General features: G+C 47.9%; 1 protein-coding gene across 1 annotated transcript in view; it reads right to left on the bottom strand.

The window, feature by feature from the left end:
* The window catches only part of LOC118383367 (transcriptional regulator ATRX-like), a 111,871-nt gene that overhangs the window by 52,935 nt on the left and 39,335 nt on the right, over positions 1-19,601 (bottom strand). The window contains 6 exon segments of the mRNA XM_052486944.1: positions 8,340-8,470; positions 10,668-10,785; positions 11,448-11,623; positions 16,529-16,666; positions 16,756-16,890; positions 17,329-17,503. Of these exon segments, the coding sequence (XP_052342904.1) occupies positions 8,340-8,470; positions 10,668-10,785; positions 11,448-11,623; positions 16,529-16,666; positions 16,756-16,890; positions 17,329-17,503 (873 nt within the window).

The raw sequence follows: 19,601 nt of genomic DNA, 5'->3' as shown, positions 1-19,601 counted from the left end.
GTCAGCCCCCCTAAGACAGAGTCAGCCCCCTCAAGACACAGTCAGCCCCCTTCCCCAAGACACAGTCAGCCCCCTTCCCCAAGACACAGTCAGCCCCCTTCCCCAAGACACAGTCAGCCCCCTTCCCCCAAGACACAGTCAGCCCCCCTTCCCCCAAGACACAGTCAGCCCCCCAAGACACAGTCAGCCCCCCAAGACACAGTCAGCCCCCCAAGACACAGTCAGCCCCCCAAGACACAGTCAGCCCCCCCCTAAGACACAGTCAGCCCCCACCTAAGACACAGTCAGCCCCAGTCTAAGACAGTCAGCCCCAGTCTAAGACAGTCAGCCCCCTCTAAAAACACAGTCACCCCCTTAGACACAGTTAGCCCCCCTAAGACACACCAAGACACAGTCCGCCCCCAAGACACAGTCCGCCCCCCTCCCCTAAGACACAGTCAGCCCCCCCCCCTAAGACACAGTCAGCCCCCAGTCCCCCCCTAAGACACAGTCAGCCCCCTCCCCAAGACACAGTCAGCCCCCTCCCCCCCCAAGACACAGTCAGCCCCCTTCCCCAAGACACAGTCAGCCCCCTTCCCCAAGACACAGTCAGCCCCCTTCCCCCAAAGACACAGTCAGCCCCCTCCCCCAAGACACAGTCAGCCCCCACCTAAGACACAGTCAGCCCCCAAGACACAGTCAGCCCCCCAAGACACAGTCAGCCCCCCAAGACACAGTCAGCCCCCTCTAAAAACACAGTCATCCCCCCTAAGACAGTCAGCCCCCCAAGACACAGTCAGCCCCCCCCCTAAGACACAGTCAGCCCCAGTCTAAGACACAGTCAGCCCCACCTAAGACACAGTCAGCCCCACCTAAGACACAGTCAGCCCCACCTAAGACACAGTCAGCCCCCCCTAAGACACAGTCAGCCCCCCAAGACACAGTCAGCCCCCCCCTAAGACACAGTCAGTCCCAGTCTAAGACACAGTCAGCCCCCCTAGGACACAGTCAGCCCCCTAAGACACAGTCAGCCCCCCTAAGACACAGTCAGCCCCCCCTAAGACACAGTCAGCCCCCCCTAAGACACAGTCAGCCCCCTAAGACACAGTCAGCCCCCCTAAGACACAGTCAGCCCCCCTAAGACACAGTCAGCCCCCTAAGACACAGTCAGCCCCCCTGAGACACAGTCAGCCCCCCTAAGACACAGTCAGCCCCCCCTAAGACACAGTCAGCCCCCCTGAGACACAGTCAGCCCCCCTAAGACACAGTCAGCCCCCCCTAAGACACAGACAGTCCCAGTCCAAGACACAGTCAGCCCCCTAGGACACAGTCAGCCCCCCCCCTAAGACACAGTCAGCCCCCCCCTAAGACACAGTCAGCCCCCCCTAAGACACAGTCAAGCCCCCCTGAGACACAGTCAGCCCCAGTCCAAGACACAGTCAGCCCCAGTCCAAGACACAGTCAGCCCCCCTAAGACACAGTCAGCCTCCCCCTAAGACACAGTCAGCCTCCCCCTAAGACACAGTCAGCCTCCCCCTAAGACACAGTCAGCCTCCCCCCTAAGACACAGTCAGCCTCCCCCTAAGACACAGTCAGCCTCCCCCTAAGACACAGTCAGCCTCCCCCTAAGACACAGTCAGCCTCCCCCTAAGACACAGTCAGCCTCCCCCTAAGACACAGTCAGCCTCCCCCTAAGACACAGTCAGCCTCCCCCTAAGACACAGTCAGCCTCCCCCTAAGACACAGTCAGCCTCCCCCTAAGACACAGTCAGCCTCCCCCCTAAGACACAGTCAGCCTCCCCCTAAGACACAGTCAGCCTCCCCACAGTCAGCCTCCCCCTAAGACACAGTCAGCCTCCCCCACAGTCAGCCTCCCCCTAAGACACAGTCAGCCTCCCCCTAAGACACAGTCAGCCTCCCCCTAAGACACAGTCAGCCTCCCCCTAAGACACAGTCAGCCTCCCCCTAAGACACAGTCAGCCTCCCCCTAAGACACAGTCAGCCTCCCCCTAAGACACAGTCAGCCTCCCCCTAAGACACAGTCAGCCTCCCCCTAAGACACAGTCAGCCTCCCCCTAAGACACAGTCAGCCTCCCCCTAAGACACAGTCAGCCTCCCCCTAAGACACAGTCAGCCTCCCCCCTAAGACACAGTCAGCCTCCCCCTAAGACACAGTCAGCCTCCCCCTAAGACACAGTCAGCCTCCCCCCCCTAAGACACAGTCAGCCTCCCCCTAAGACACAGTCAGCCTCCCCCTAAGACACAGTCAGCCTCCCCCTAAGACACAGTCAGCCTCCCCCTAAGACACAGTCAGCCTCCCCTAAGACACAGTCAGCCTCCCCCTAAGACACAGTCAGCCTCCCCCAGTAAGACACAGTCAGCCCCCCAAGACACAGTCAGCCCCCCAAGACACAGTCAGCCCCCAAGACACAGTCAGCCCCCCCCTAAGACACAGTCAGCCCCCTCTAAAAAAACACAGTCATCCCCCTAAGACAGTCAGCCCCCCCCCCCTAAGACACAGTCAGCCCCAGTCTAAGACACAGTCAGCCCCAGTCTAAGACACAGTCAGCCCCAGTCTAAGACACAGTCAGCCCCACCTAAGACACAGTCAGCCCCACCTAAGACACAGTCAGCCCCACCTAAGACACAGTCAGCCCCCCAAGACACAGTCAGCCCCCCTAAGACACAGTCAGCCCCCCTAAGACACAGTCAGTCCCAGTCTAAGACACAGTCAGCCCCCTAAGACACAGTCAGCCCCCCTAAGACACAGTCAGCCCCCTAAGACACAGTCATTCAGCCCCCCTAAGACACAGTCAAGCCCCCTAAGACACAGTCAAGCCCCCCTGAGACACAGTCAGCCCCCCTAAGACACAGTCAGCCCCCCCAGTAAGACACAGTCAGCCCCAGTCCAAGACACAGTCAGCCCCAGTCCAAGACACAGTCAGCCCCCCCTAAGACACAGTCAGCCCCCTAAGACACAGTCAGCCCCCCTAAGACACAGTCAGCCCCCCTAAGACACAGTCAGCCTCCCCCTAAGACACAGTCAGCCTCCCCCTAAGACACAGTCAGCCTCCCCCTAAGACACAGTCAGCCTCCCCCTAAGACACAGTCAGCCTCCCCCTAAGACACAGTCAGCCTCCCCCTAAGACACAGTCAGCCTCCCCCTAAGACACAGTCAGCCTCCCCCTAAGACACAGTCAGCCTCCCCCTAAGACACAGTCAGCCTCCCCCTAAGACACAGTCAGCCTCCCCCTAAGACACAGTCAGCCTCCCCCTAAGACACAGTCAGCCTCCCCCTAAGACACAGTCAGCCTCCCCCTAAGACACAGTCAGCCTCCCCCTAAGACACAGTCAGCCTCCCCCTAAGACACAGTCAGCCTCCCCCTAAGACACAGTCAGCCTCCCCCTAAGACACAGTCAGCCTCCCCCTAAGACACAGTCAGCCTCCCCCTAAGACACAGTCAGCCTCCCCCAGTAAGACACAGTCAGCCTCCCCCTAAGACTCCCCCCCTAAGACACAGTCAGCCTCCCCCTAAGACACAGTCAGCCTCCCCCCCCTAAGACACAGTCAGCCTCCCCCTAAGACACAGTCAGCCTCCCCCTAAGACACAGTCAGCCTCCCCCCTAAGACACAGTCAGCCTCCCCCTAAGACACAGTCAGCCTCCCCCCCCTAAGACACAGTCAGCCTCCCCCCTAAGACACAGTCAGCCTCCCCCTAAGACACAGTCAGCCTCCCCCTAAGACACAGTCAGCCTCCCCCTAAGACACAGTCAGCCTCCCCCTAAGACACAGTCAGCCTCCCCCTAAGACACAGTCAGCCTCCCCCTAAGACACAGTCAGCCTCCCCCCCCTAAGACACAGTCAGCCTCCCCCCTAAGACACAGTCAGCCTCCCCCTAAGACACAGTCAGCCTCCCCCTAAGACACAGTCAGCCTCCCCTAAGACACAGTCAGCCTCCCCCTAAGACACAGTCAGCCTCCCCCTAAGACACAGTCAGCCTCCCCCTAAGACACAGTCAGCCTCCCCCTAAGACACAGTCAGCCTCCCCCCTAAGACACAGTCAGCCTCCCCCTAAGACACAGTCAGCCTCCCCCCTTAGTATGTTCTCCTGGGGTTTAGTGAAGCGTGTTAATATGTTCTCCTGGGGTTTAGTGAAGCGTGTTAGTATGTTCTCCTGGGGTTTAGTGTAGCGTGTTAGTATGTTCTCCTGGGGTTTAGTGTAGCGTGTTAGTATGTTCTCCTGAGGTTGAGTGTAGCGTGTTAGTATGTTCTCCTGGGGTTTAGTGTAGCGTGTTAATATGTTCTCCTGGGGTTTAGTGTGGCGTGTTAATATGTTCTCCTGGGGTTTAGTGTAGCGTGTTAGTATGTTCTCCTGGGGTTTAGTGTAGCGTGTTAATATGTTCTCCTGGGGTTTAGTGTAGCGTGTTAGTATGTTCTCCTGGGGTTTAGTGTAGCGTGTTAGTATGTTCTCCTGGGGTTTAGTGTAGCGTGTTAGTATGTTCTCCTGGGGTTTAGTGAAGCGTGTTAGTATGTTCTCCTGGGGTTTAGTGTAGCGTGTTAGTATGTTCTCCTGGGGTTTAGTGTAGCGTGTTAGTATGTTCTCCTGGGGTTTAGTGTAGCGTGTTAGTATGTTCTCCTGGGGTTTAGTGAAGCGTGTCAGTATGTTCTCCTGGGGTTTAGTGTAGCGTGTCACTATGTTCTCCTGGGGTTTAGTGTAGCGTGTCACTATGTTCTCCTGGGGTTTAGTGTAGCGTGTTAGTATGTTCTCCTGGGGTTTAGTGAAGCGTGTTAGTATGTTCTCCTGGGGTTTAGTGTAGCGTGTTAGTATGTTCTCCTGGGGTTGAGTGTAGCGTGTTAGTATGTTCTCCTGGGGTTTAGTGTAGCGTGTTAGTATGTTCTCCTGGGGTTTAGTGTAGCGTGTTAGTATGTTCTCCTGGGGTTTAGTGTAGCGTGTTAGTATGTTCTCCTGGGGTTTAGTGTAGCGTGTTAATATGTTCTCCTGGGGTTTAGTGTAGCGTGTTAATATGTTCTCCTGGGGTTTAGTGAAGCGTGTTAGTATGTTCTCCTGGGGTTTAGTGTAGCGTGTTAGTATGTTCTCCTGGGGTTGAGTGTAGCGTGTTAGTATGTTCTCCTGGGGTTTAGTGTAGCGTGTCAGTATGTTCTCCTGGGGTTTAGTGTGGCGTGTCAATATGTTCTCCTGGGGTTTAGTGTGGCGTGTCAGTATGTTCTCCTGGGGTTTAGTGTTAGCGTGTTAGTATGTTCTCCTGGGGTTTAGTGTAGCGTGTTAGTATGTTCTCCTGGGGTTTAGTGTAGCGTGTTAGTATGTTCTCCTGGGGTTTAGTGTAGCGTGTTAGTATGTTCTCCTGGGGTTTAGTGTAGCGTGTTAGTATGTTCTCCTGGGGTTTAGTGTAGCGTGTTAGTATGTTCTCCTGGGGTTTAGTGTAGCGTGTTAGTATGTTCTCCTGGGGTTTAGTGTAGCGTGTTAGTATGTTCTCCTGGGGTTTAGTGTAGCGTGTTAGTATGTTCTCCTGGGGTTTAGTGTAGCGTGTTAGTATGTTCTCCTGGGGTTTAGTGTAGCGTGTTAGTATGTTCTCCTGGGGTTTAGTGTAGCGTGTTAGTATGTTCTCCTGGGGTTTAGTGTAGCGTGTTAGTATGTTCTCCTGGGGTTTAGTGTAGCTTTAGTGTAGCGTTAGTATGTTCTCCTGGGGTTTAGTGTAGCTCCTGTCGTTAGTATGTTCTCCTGGGGTTTAGTGTAGCGTGTCAGTATGTTCTCCTGGGGTTTAGTGTAGCGTGTCAGTATGTTCTCCTGGGGTTTAGTGTTCTCCTGGGGTTTAGTGTAGCGTGTCAGTATGTTCTCCTGGGGTTTAGTGTAGCGTGTCAGTATGTTCTCCTGGGGTTTAGTGTAGCGTGTTAGTATGTTCTCCTGGGGTTTAGTGTAGCGTGTTAGTATGTTCTCCTGGGGTTTAGTGTAGCGTGTTAGTATGTTCTCCTGGGGTTTAGTGTAGCGTGTTAGTATTTTTCTCCTGGGGTTTAGTGTAGCGTGTTAGTATTTTCTCCTGGGGTTTAGTGTAGCGTGTTAGTATTTTTCTCCTGGGGTTTAGTGTAGCGTGTTAGTATTTTTCTCCTGGGGTTTAGTGTAGCGTGTTAGTATTTTCTCCTGGGGTTTAGTGTAGCGTGTTAGTATTTTTCTCCTGGGGTTTAGTGTAGCGTGTTAGTATTTTCTCCTGGGGTTTAGTGTAGCGTGTTAGTATTTTTCTCCTGGGGTTTAGTGTAGCGTGTTAGTATTTTTCTCCTGGGGTTTAGTGTAGCGTGTTAGTATTTTTCTCCTGGGGTTTAGTGTAGCGTGTTAGTATGTTCTCCTGGGGTTTAGTGTAGCGTGTTAGTATGTTCTCCTGGGGTTTAGTGTAGCGTGTTAGTATGTTCTCCTGGGGTTTAGTGTAGCGTGTTAGTATTTTCACCTGGGGTTTAGTGTAGCGTGTTAGTATTTTTCTCCTGGGGTTTAGTGTAGCGTGTTAGTATGTTCTCCTGGGGTTTAGTGTAGCGTGTTAGTATGTTCTCCTGGGGTTTAGTGTAGCGTGTTAGTATGTTCTCCTGGGGTTTAGTGTAGCGTGTTAGTATTTTTCTCCTGGGGTTTAGTGTAGCGTGTTAGTATGTTCTCCTGGGGTTTAGTGTAGCGTGTTAGTATGTTCTCCTGGGGTTTAGTGTAGCGTGTTAGTATGTTCTCCTGGGGTTTAGTGTAGCGTGTTAGTATGTTCTCCTGGGGTTTAGTGTAGCGTGTTAGTATGTTCTCCTGGGGTTTAGTGTAGCGTGTTAGTATGTTCTCCTGGGGTTTAGTGTAGCGTGTTAGTATGTTCTCCTGGGGTTTAGTGAAGCGTGTTAATATGTTCTCCTGGGGTTTAGTGTAGCGTGTTAGTATGTTCTCCTGGGGTTTAGTGAAGCGTGTTAATATGTTCTCCTGGGGTTTAGTGTAGCGTGTTAATATGTTCTCCTGGGGTTGAGTGAGGCGTGTTAGTATGTTCTCCTGGGGTTTAGTGTAGCGTGTTAGTATGTTCTCCTGGGGTTTAGTGAAGCGTGTTAGTATGTTCTCCTGGGGTTTAGTGTAGCGTGTTAGTATGTTCTCCTGGGGTTTAGTGAAGCGTGTTAGTATGTTCTCCTGGGGTTTAGTGTAGCGTGTTAGTATGTTCTCCTGGGGTTTAGTGAAGCGTGTTAATATGTTCTCCTGGGGTTTAGTGTAGCGTGTTAGTATGTTCTCCTGGGGTTTAGTGTAGCGTGTTAGTATGTTCTCCTGGGGTTTAGTGTAGCGTGTTAGTATGTTCTCCTGGGGTTTAGTGTAGCGTGTTAGTATGTTCTCCTGGGGTTTAGTGAAGCGTGTTAGTATGTTCTCCTGGGGTTTAGTGTAGCGTGTTAGTATGTTCTCCTGGGGTTTAGTGTAGCGTGTTAGTATGTTCTCCTGGGGTTTAGTGAAGCGTGTTAATATGTTCTCCTGGGGTTTAGTGAAGCGTGTTAATATGTTCTCCTGGGGTTTAGTGTAGCGTGTTAGTATGTTCTCCTGGGGTTTAGTGTAGCGTGTTAGTATGTTCTCCTGGGGTTTAGTGAAGCGTGTTAATATGTTCTCCTGGGGTTTAGTGAAGCGTGTTAGTATGTTCTCCTGGGGTTTAGTGAAGCGTGTTAATATGTTCTCCTGGGGTTTAGTGAAGCGTGTTAATATGTTCTCCTGGGGTTTAGTGTAGCGTGTTAGTATGTTCTCCTGGGGTTTAGTGTAGCGTGTTAGTATGTTCTCCTGGGGTTTAGTGAAGCGTGTTAATATGTTCTCCTGGGGTTTAGTGAAGCGTGTTAATATGTTCTCCTGGGGTTTAGTGAAGCGTGTTAGTATGTTCTCCTGGGGTTTAGTGAAGCGTGTTAGTATGTTCTCCTGGGGTTTAGTGTAGCGTGTCACTATGTTCTCCTGGGGTTTAGTGTAGCGTGTTAGTATGTTCTCCTGGGGTTTAGTGAAGCGTGTTAGTATGTTCTCCTGGGGTTTAGTGTAGCGTGTTAGTATGTTCTCCTGGGGTTTAGTGTAGCGTGTTAGTATGTTCTCCTGGGGTTTAGTGAAGCGTGTTAGTATGTTCTCCTGGGGTTTAGTGAAGCGTGTTAGTATGTTCTCCTGGGGTTTAGTGTAGCGTGTTAGTATGTTCTCCTGGGGTTTAGTGAAGCGTGTTAGTATGTTCTCCTGGGGTTTAGTGAAGCGTGTTAGTATGTTCTCCTGGGGTTTAGTGAAGCGTGTCGGTTAGTGGGGTTGGGGCAGCTGATACAGACCCGTCTCGTTCCCCTCAACCTGTTTTCTTAGCTGATGAGTGTGTGTGAGTCCGTCTGTATGTACCTTGTTTTCCTTGCTGATGTAGTCCAGCTGCAGGCACCAGGGATGGGTCCAGATTCTACTGAGCATCTGGAAGTCCTGGAAGAGTTTGGTGCCGGCTCGACCCCGACCCCCCTCCACCACGTTCCCCGTACCTGCCCCAGACACACGCAGAGAGAGAGAGGAGAGAGAGAGAACATGTGTGTCAAACCAACCACAGCCGAGTAAGGTACCACTCCTTCACATCAACACCAGAACAACGTAAGAGACGACTGAAAGAGACAGAAACCTGGATTTTTAAACGTTAAATTAAATGTACACGAATGGGAGAAAAAAAACTGGTTTCAAATGTTACGCAAATTACAAATAAAAAACAAAAATAATTTATTTACATAAGTATTCAGACCCTTTCCTTTGAGACTTGTATTTGAGCTCAGTTGCATCCTGTTTCCATTGATCATTGAGATGTTTCTACAACTTGGGAGTCCAACTGTAGTAAATTCAATTGATTGGACTTGATTTGGAAAGGCACACACACGTCTGTCTACATAAGGTCTCACAGTTGACAGTGCATGTCAGAGCAAAAAACCAAACCATGAGGTCGAAGGAATGGTCCGTAGAGCTCCGAGACAGGATTGTGTCGAGGCGCAGATCTGGGGAAGCGTGCCAAAACATTCCTGCAGCATTGAAGGTCCCCCAAGAACACAATAGCCTCAATCATTCTTAAATGGAAGACATTTGGAACCACCAAGACTCTTCCAAGAGCTGGTCGCCCGGCCAAACTGCGCAATCGAGCTCTAGAGTTCCTCTGTGGAGATGGGAGAACCTTCCAGAAGGACAATCATCTCTCCAGCACTCCACCAATCAGGCTTTTATGGTAGAGTGGCCAGACGGAAGCCACTGCTCAGTAAAAGGCACATGACAACCCACTTGGAGTTTGCCAAAAGGCACCTAAAGGACTCTCAGACCATGAGAAACAAGATTATCTGGTCTGATGAAACCAAGATCGAGCTCTTTGGCCTGAATGCCAAGCATCACGTCAGGACGAAACCTTGCACCATCCCTACGGTGAAGCATGGTGGTGGCAGCATCATGTCTGGAGGAAACCTTGCACCATCCCTACGGTGAAGCATGGTGGTGGCAGCATCATGTCTTGAGGAAACCTTGCACCATCCCTACGGTGAAGCATGGTGGTGGCAGCATCATGTCTGGAGGAAACCTTGCACCATCCCTACGGTGAAGCATGGTGGTGGCAGCATCATGTCTGGAGGAAACCTTGCACCATCCCTACGGTGAAGCATGGTGGTGGCAGCATCATGTCTTGAGGAAACCTTGCACCATCCCTACGGTGAAGCATGGTGGTGGCAGCATCATGTCTGGAGGAAACCTTGCACCATCCCTACGGTGAAGCATGGTGGTGGCAGCATCATGCTGTGGGAACATATTGAACTGTTTAGATTAGAGACCAGACCTCTGGGTCATATTGAACCGTTTAGACTAGAGACCAGACCTCTGGTAATATGGGTCATATTGAACCGTTTAGACTAGAGACCAGACCTCTGGGTCATATTGAACCGTTTAGATTAGAGACCAGACCTCTGGGTCATATTGAACCGTTTAGACTAGAGACCAGACCTCTGGTAATATGGGTCATATTGAACCGTTTAGACTAGAGACCAGACCTCTGGGTCATATTGAACCGTTTAGACTAGAGACCAGACCTCTGGTAATATGGGTCATATTGAACCGTTTAGACTAGAGACCAGACCTCTGGGTCATATTGAACCGTTTAGACTAGAGACCAGACCTCTGGGTCATATTGAACCATTTAGATTAGAGACCAGACCTCTGGGTCATATTGAACCGTTTAGATTAGAGACCAGACCTCTGGGTCATATTGAACCGTTTAGACTAGAGACCAGACCTCTGGTAATATGGGTCATATTGAACCGTTTAGATTAGAGACCAGACCTCTGGGTCATATTGAACCGTTTAGACTAGAGACCAGACCTCTGGGTCATATTGAACCGTTTAGACTAGAGACCAGACCTCTGGTAATATGGGTCATATTGAACCGTTTAGACTAGAGACCAGACCTCTGGGTCATATTGAACCGTTTAGATTAGAGACCAGACCTCTGGGTCATATTGAACCGTTTAGACTAGAGACCAGACCTCTGGGTCATATTGAACCGTTTAGACTAGAGACCAGACCTCTGGGTTATATTGAACCGTTTAGATTAGAGACCAGACCTCTGGTAACCTCCTTCTCTCCCTCTTAAAACACACAGAAGTACAATCCTCCAGGTAGGATCTGTAGTGTACACTAGGTAAGGTAGGGGTTAGTGTGTACCTGTTAAGTGCTCCAGGTAGTGTCGGTATAGAGTACACTGGATGGGCGTGACTCTGACGGACACAACGTACTCATGTTTAGGAGGCAGGAACTTGGTCAGGGCAGAGTAGTCTCTTCTCTGGAGAGAGAGCAGAGAAAGAGGAGAGAAAGAGCAGAGAGAGAGCAGAAAGAGAGGAGAGAAAGAGGAGAAGAGCAGAGAACGAGAGCAGAGAAAGAGGAGAGAAAAAGCAGAGAGAGAGCAGAGAGAGAGCAGAGAGAGAGCAGAGAGAGAGGAGAGAGAGAGGAGAAAGAGCAGAGGAGAGAGAGCAGAGAAAGAGGAGAGAGGAGAGAGCAGAGAAAGAGCAGAGAGAGAGCAGAGAGAGAGCAGAGAAAGAGGAGAGAGGAGAGAGCAGAGAAAGAGCAGAGAAAGAGCAGAGAGGAGAGAGAGCAGAGAAAGAGGAGAGAAAGAGGAGAGAGAGCAGAGAGAGAGGAGAGAAAGAGGAGGGAGAGCAGAGAAAGAGGAGAAAGAGCAGAGGAGAGAGAGCAGAGAAAGAGCAGAGGAGAGAGAGCAGAGAAAGAGCAGAGGAGAGAGAGCAGAGAAAGAGCAGAGGAGAGAGAGCAGAGAGAGAGCAGAGAGGAGAGAGAGCAGAGAAAGAGCAGAGAGAGAGAGCAGAGAGAACGTGAGCTATCCTTTATGAGGCGAACATCAGTGTTACCTGAACACATCCATGTTATAGAGGACGTGAGCTATCCTTTATGAGGCGAACATCACAGTGTTATATAGTGTTACAACAGTGTTACCTGAACACATCCATTGAGCATCTCGTAGAGGATGTGGGCCCTCTTCTTCATGATCCGTACATCCTGGTCTGTGGAGTCCGCTGCCTGCCCGTTCTGGATGGGGTTGACGAAGCGGTTCCTGAACTCCTTCACTGACCCCAGCAGGTTCTCCTTGATGAAGTTCACCATGCAGTGGTCTGGACAAGGGCACACAACACGACAAGTATTCACCCTCCCCTCAGATTTCTTCACATTTTGTTGTGTTACGAAGTGGCATTAAAGTTAATTCCACTGTCATTTTTTTTTTGGTCAACAATCTTGGTAATGTCAAAGTAGAATTATATCTAAAAAAAAAAAAAAATTAAAAATTGAAACCGTAATACATCTTGATTTTATAAGTATTCAACCGAGTCAATACATGTTGGAATCATCTTTGGCAGCGACTACAGCTGGGAGTCTCCTCTCCTAAGAGATTTCACAACACTGTATTTTCCCATTGCATCTTTCCAAAATGCTCTGCGCAAAACGTCGTTGCGCAGAGAATCACTGTACCATCGAAAACCGCTGTAAAATATAACCAAATATAACCATAACCAAAATATTGTCTTTTTCAGCTGTTTGAAGCTGGTGTGCAAAAAAAAAAATCTGACGAAGGCGTAGAATTATCTCACATAGAACAGTTCTGCTCAGACTTGCTTTCAGTGACATATCTAGAACTCACATCTCTATGTGAATTTAGAATTCAATAATTCACTGAAGGACCTTACAGAGGTAAAGTTGAAGTCGGAAGTTTACATACACTTAGGTTGGAGTCATTAAAACTAGTTTACATACACTGAGGTTGGAGTCATTAAAACTAGTTTACATACACTGAGGTTGGAGTCATTAAAACTAGTTTACATACACTGAGGTTGGAGTCATTAAAACTAGTTTACATACACTGAGGTTGGAGTCATTAAAACTAGTTTACATACACTGAGGTTGGAGTCATTAAAACTAGTTTACATACACTTAGGTTGGAGTCATTAAAACTAGTTTACATACACTGAGGTTGGAGTCATTAAAACTAGTTTACATACACTGAGGTTGGAGTCATTAAAACTAGTTTACATACACTGAGGTTGGAGTCCATTAAAACTAGTTTACATACACTGAGGTTGGAGTCATTAAAACTAGTTTACATACACTGAGGTTGGAGTCATTAAAACTAGTTTACATACACTTAGGTTGGGGTCATTAAAACTAGTTTACATACACTGAGGTTGGGGTCATTAAAACTAGTTTACATCCACTTAGGTTGGAGTCATTAAAACTAGTTTACATCCACTTAGGTTGGAGTCATTAAAACTAGTTTACATACACTGAGGTTGGGGTCATTAAAACTAGTTTACATACACTGAGGTTGGGGTCATTAAAACTAGTTTACATACACTGAGGTTGGGGTCATTAAAACTAGTTTACATCCACTTAGGTTGGAGTCATTAAAACTAGTTTACATCCACTTAGGTTGGAGTCATTAAAACTAGTTTACATACACTGAGGTTGGGGTCATTAAAACTAGTTTACATACACTGAGGTTGGAGTCCATTAAAACTAGTTTACATACACTGAGGTTGGAGTCATTAAAACTAGTTTACATACACTGAGGTTGGAGTCATTAAAACTAGTTTACATACACTTAGGTTGGAGTCATTAAAACTAGTTTACATACACTTAGGTTGGAGTCATTAAAACTAGTTTACATACACTGAGGTTGGGGTCATTAAAACTAGTTTACATACACTGAGGTTGGGGTCATTAAAACTAGTTTACATACACTGAGGTTGGAGTCATTAAAACTAGTTTACATACACTTAGGTTGGAGTCATTAAAACTAGTTTACATCCACTTAGGTTGGAGTCATTAAAACTAGTTTACATACACTGAGGTTGGGGTCATTAAAACTAGTTTACATACACTGAGGTTGGGGTCATTAAAACTAGTTTACATACACTGAGGTTGGAGTCATTAAAACTAGTTTACATACACTGAGGTTGGGGTCATTAAAACTAGTTTAGATACACTGAGGTTGGGGTCATTAAAACTAGTTTACATACACTTAGGTTGGAGTCATTAAAACTAGTTTACATACACTTAGGTTGGAGTCATTAAAACTAGTTTACATCCACTTAGGTTGGAGACATTAAAACTAGTTTACATCCACTTAGGTTGGAGTCATTAAAACTAGTTTACATACACTGAGGTTGGAGTCATTAAAACTAGTTTACATCCACTTAGGTTGGAGACATTAAAACTAGTTTACATACACTTAGGTTGGAGTCATTAAAACTAGTTTACATACACTGAGGTTGGAGTCATTAAAACTAGTTTACATACACTGAGGTTGGAGTCATTAAAACTAGTTTACATACACTGAGGTTGGAGTCATTAAAACTAGTTTACATACACTGAGGTTGGAGTCATTAAAACTAGTTTACATACACTGAGGTTGGGGTCATTAAAACTAGTTTACATACACTGAGGTTGGAGTCATTAAAACTAGTTTACATACACTGAGGTTGGAGTCATTAAAACTAGTTTACATACACTGAGGTTGGGGTCATTAAAACTAGTTTACATACACTGAGTTTGGAGTCATTAAAACTAGTTTACATACACTGAGGTTGGGGTCATTAAAACTAGTTTACATACACTGAGGTTGGGGTCATTAAAACTAGTTTACATCCACTTAGGTTGGAGACATTAAAACTAGTTTACATCCACTTAGGTTGGAGACATTAAAACTAGTTTACATCCACTTAGGTTGGAGTCATTAAAACTAGTTTACATCCACTTAGGTTGGAGACATTAAAACTAGTTTACATCCACTTAGGTTGGAGTCATTAAAACTAGTTTACATACACTGAGGTTGGAGTCATTAAAACTAGTTTACATCCACTTAGGTTGGAGACATTAAAACTAGTTTACATACACTTAGGTTGGAGTCATTAAAACTAGTTTACATACACTGAGGTTGGAGTCATTAAAACTAGTTTACATACACTGAGGTTGGAGTCATTAAAACTAGTTTACGTACACTGAGGTTGGAGTCATTAAAACTAGTTTACATACACTGAGGTTGGAGTCATTAAAACTAGTTTACATACACTGAGGTTGGGTCATTAAAACTAGTTTACATACACTGAGGTTGGAGTCATTAAAACTAGTTTACATACACTGAGGTTGGAGTCATTAAAACTAGTTTACATACACTGAGGTTGGGGTCATTAAAACTAGTTTACATACACTGAGGTTGGAGTCATTAAAACTAGTTTACATACACTGAGGTTGGGGTCATTAAAACTAGTTTACATACACTGAGGTTGGGGTCATTAAAACTAGTTTACATACACTGAGGTTGGAGTCATTAAAACTAGTTTACATACACTGAGGTTGGGGTCATTAAAACTAGTTTAGATACACTGAGGTTGGGGTCATTAAAACTAGTTTACATACACTTAGGTTGGAGTCATTAAAACTAGTTTACATACACTGAGGTTGGAGTCATTAAAACTAGTTTACATACACTGAGGTTGGGGTCATTAAAACTAGTTTACATACACTGAGGTTGGAGTCATTAAAACTAGTTTACATACACTTAGGTTGGAGTCATTAAAACTAGTTTACATACACTGAGGTTGGGGTCATTAAAACTAGTTTACATACACTTAGGTTGGAGTCATTAAAACTAGTTTACATCCACTTAGGTTGGAGTCATTAAAACTAGTTTACATACACTGAGGTTGGGGTCATTAAAACTAGTTTACATACACTTAGGTTGGAGTCATTAAAACTAGTTTACATACACTTAGGTTGGAGTCATTAAAACTAGTTTACATACACTGAGGTTGGAGTCATTAAAACTAGTTTACATCCACTTAGGTTGGAGTCATTAAAACTAGTTTACATACACTGAGGTTGGAGTCATTAAAACTAGTTTACATACACTGAGGTTGGGGTCATTAAAACTCATGTTTCAACCACTCCACAAATTTCTTGATAACTATAGTTTTGGCAAGTCAGTTAGGACATCTGCTTTGTGCAAGACACAAGGCATTTTTCCAACAATTGTTTACAGACAGATTATTTCACTGTATCACAATTCCAGTGAGTCAGAAGTTTACATACACTAAGGTGACTGTTCCTTTAAACAGCTTGGAAAATTCCAGAAAATGATGTCATGGCTTTAGAAGCTTCTGATATGCTAATTGACATCATTTGTGTCAATTGGAAGTATCTATATCCACAGTAAAACGAGTCCTATATCGACAAACCTGAAAGGCCGCTCAGAAAGGAAGAAGCCACTGCTCCTAAACCGCCATAAAAAAGCCAGACTACGGTTTGCTGATGAAACGAAAATAGAACTGTTTGGCCATAATGAGGCTTGCAAGCTGAAGAACACCATCCCAACCGTGAAGCATGGGGGTGGCAGCATCATGTTGTGGGGGTGCTTTGCTGCAGGAGGGACTGATGCACTCCACAAAATAGATGGCATCATGAAAAATGACAATTATGTGGATATATTGAAGCAACATCTCAAGACATCAGTCAGGAAGTTAAAGCTTGGTCTTCCAAATGGACAATGACCCCAAGCATACTTCCAAAGTTGAGGCAAAATGGCTTAAGGACAACACTTGACTGGGCAGGGGCACAGTCAATGGGTGGACCTGGGAGGGCTTAGGCCCTCCACCAACCAAAGAGGATCTGCAGAGAAGAATGGGAGAAACTCCCCAAATACAGGTGTGCCAAGCTTGTAGCGTCAAACCCAAGAAGACTAGAGGCTGTAATCGCTGCCAAAGGTGTTTCAACAAAGTACTGAGTAAAAGATCTGAATACTAAATGTACTTGTGATTTTTCAGTTTTGTATTTTTTTATGAATTAACAAACATTTCTAAACCTGTTTTTGCTTAGTCATTATGTGTAGAATGATGAGGGGGGGGGGGGCTTTAAAAAAAAAAATTTTTAGAGTAAGGATGTAATGTGTTAAAAGTCCAGGGGTCTGAATTATTTCCGAATGTCCTGTAGGCCAGCGGTCTGGATATAACAGGAAGTAATGGACATACACTCTATGAGGTTGTTCTGCAGTGGAGTGCCGGTGAGCACCACTCTCCGTCGGGTCTTGATGGAGTTCATGGCTTTAGAGATGGCCGACACCTCGTTCTTCAAGATGTGGCCCTCATCACAGATCACAAAGTCTGGGCCTGGGGAGGGAGACAACACAGAGTAGAGAGAGTTGAGAAGAAACTGGATACAAGAAATAACCATGTGTGTGTGTGTGTCCTCTACCTACCTGGGTCAACCAGAGTCTTCTGGAAGGTCTCTTTGAGTTTCTTGCTCTTGATGTTTCTACCCTGTGTGAGGTTACGGTACATCTCATAGCCAATGATCATGATTCCTCCATCCTCCTGCCACTGCCAAGCAGACGCTGATCATGATTGACAGACTCCATCACACAGACAGCGTGCCACAGCTGCAGAGCGTAAAGACACAGAGAGCGTAAAGACACAGAGAGCGTAAAGACTCACACAGACAGCGTGACACACAGACAGCGTAAAGACACACAGAGAGCGTAAAGACACACAGAGAGCGTAAAGACACACAGAGTGGCCAGCTCCGACAGCGTCACCTAGACACACAGACAGCGTGACACAGACAGCGTAAAGACACACAGACAGCGTAAAGACACACAGACAGCGAGAGCGTAAAGACACACAGACAGCGTAAAGACACACAGACAGCGTAAAGACACACAGACAGCGTAAAGACACACAGACAGCGTAAAGACACACAGACAGCGTAAAGACACACAGACAGCGTAAAGACACACAGACAGCGTAAAGACACACAGACAGCATAAAGACACACACCGGTATATCAGAGTAAGTGTGTACCTCTAAACTCTCCTCGTCCTTGAAGCCGTACTGCCACTTCTCAAACTCATTGAGCCAGTTGAGAACGGTGTTGAGAGGACAGACGATCAGAGCCGTGGAGAAGTCTAACTTTTCACACAGCAGTAGTGTGTGGAGGAGGGTTACCACCTAGTGGTATAAACAGGGTTAGATACAGTATAGATATATACACATAGAGAGAGAAGTCTAACTTGTCACACAGCAGTAGTGTGTGGAGTAGGGTTACCACCTAGTGGTATAAACAGGGTTAGATCAGTATGAGATAAATGGTTGGGTTTGGAGGGTCACACAGCAGTAGTGTGTGGAGGAGGGTCCCACCTAGTGGTATAGACAGAGATACAGTATAGATATATCTACATAGGAAGACCACACAGCAGTAGTGTGTGGAGGAGGGTTACCCCAGTCCACGTAATGGGGTCAGATGAGATAAATGGGTTTGAGACCCCAGTCCACCGGCCAGAGACCCCTCCACCCCAGAAACCCCAGTCCCACCGGCCAGAGACCCCAGTCCACCGGCCAGAGACCACAGTCCACCGGCCAGAGACCACAGTCCACCGGCCAGAGACCACAGTCCACCGGCCAGAGACCACAGTCCACCGGCCAGAGACCACAGTCCACCGGCCAGAGACCCCAGTCCACCGGCCAGAGACCCCAGTCCACCGGCCAGAGACCACAGTCCACCGGCCAGAGACCCCAGTCCACCGGCCAGAGACCACAGTCCACCGGCCAGAGACCCCAGTCCACCGGCCAGAGACCCCAGTCCACCGGCCAGAGACCCCAGTCCACCGGCCAGAGACCCCAGTCCACCGGCCAGAGACCCCAGTCCACCGGCCAGAGACCCCAGTCCACCGGCCAGAGACCACAGTCCACCGGCCAGAGACCCCAGTCTACCACAGTCCACCGGCCAGAGACCCCAGTCCACCGGCCAGAGACCCCAGTCTACCACAGTCCACCGGCCAGAGACCCCAGTCCACCGGCCAGAGACCCCAGTCTACCACAGTCCACCGGCCAGAGACCCCAGTCCACCGGCCAGAGACCCCAGTCCACCGGCCAGAGACCCCAGTCTACCCCAGTCCACCGGCCAGAGACCCCAGTCCACCGGCCAGAGACCACAGTCCACCGGCCAGAGACCCCAGTCCACCGGCCAGAGACCCCAGTCCACCGGCCAGAGACCCCAGTCCACCGGCCAGAGACCCCAGTCCACCGGCCAGAGACCCCAGTCCACCGGCCAGAGACCCCAGTCCACCGGCCAGAGACCCCAGTCCACCGGCCAGAGACCACAGTCCACCGGCCAGAGACCACAGTCCACCGGCCAGAGACCACAGTCCACCGGCCAGAGACCACAGTCCACCGGCCAGAGACCACAGTCCACCGGCCAGAGACCACAGTCCACCGGCCAGAGACCACAGTCCACCGGCCAGAGACCACAGTCCACCGGCCAGAGACCACAGTCCACCGGCCAGAGACCACAGTCCACCGGCCAGAGACCACAGTCCACCGGCCAGAGAAACAGGTGTTGCGTCAGAATCAGAATTAGTTAGGTAACATTGATAAATAAGATGTTTTATTTACATAATAATGCTTATGTGAGATATGTCATTAGGATGTCTTCTTTTGGAAAATAATTGTGGAAGTTTGTAGTTATTCCTTCCTCTCTGCTAGGGCGAGGAGAGGTCAGGCTTGTCTTCATATGTCAATGTGTCTGTTAAACCATGTGATGCTATGAAGAATATCAGAAGGGGAGGAGGACAGAATGTGTCTGTTAAACCATGTGATGCTATGAAGAATATCAGAAGGGGAGGAGGACAGAATGTGTCTGTTAAACCATGTGATGCTATGAAGAATATCAGAAGGGGAGGAGGACAGAATGTGTCTGTTAAACCATGTGATGCTATGAAGAATATCAGAAGGGGAGGAGGGCAGAATGTGTCTGTTAAACCATGTGATGCTATGAAGAATATCAGAAGGGGAGGAGGACAGAATGTGTCTGTTAAACCATGTGATGCTATGAAGAATATCAGAAGGGGAGGAGGACAGAATGTGTCTGTTAAACCATGTGATGCTATGAAGAATATCAGAAGGGGAGGAGGACAGAATGGAGGCTTGTCTTCTTATGGGAATGTGTCTAACTATTGTATGTCCCCTCTGAGGTTGCCCTTACCTTGATCTAGTATATGACCTAAGAGGCTCACTGTCTCGGTGAGCTTGTCCAGGAGGGAGTGTATCT

This window comes from Oncorhynchus keta, chromosome 30, assembly GCF_023373465.1.
Source record: "Oncorhynchus keta strain PuntledgeMale-10-30-2019 chromosome 30, Oket_V2, whole genome shotgun sequence".
Lineage (NCBI taxonomy): Eukaryota > Metazoa > Chordata > Actinopteri > Salmoniformes > Salmonidae > Oncorhynchus > Oncorhynchus keta.
This window is presented reverse-complemented; position numbering and strand designations above follow the sequence as displayed.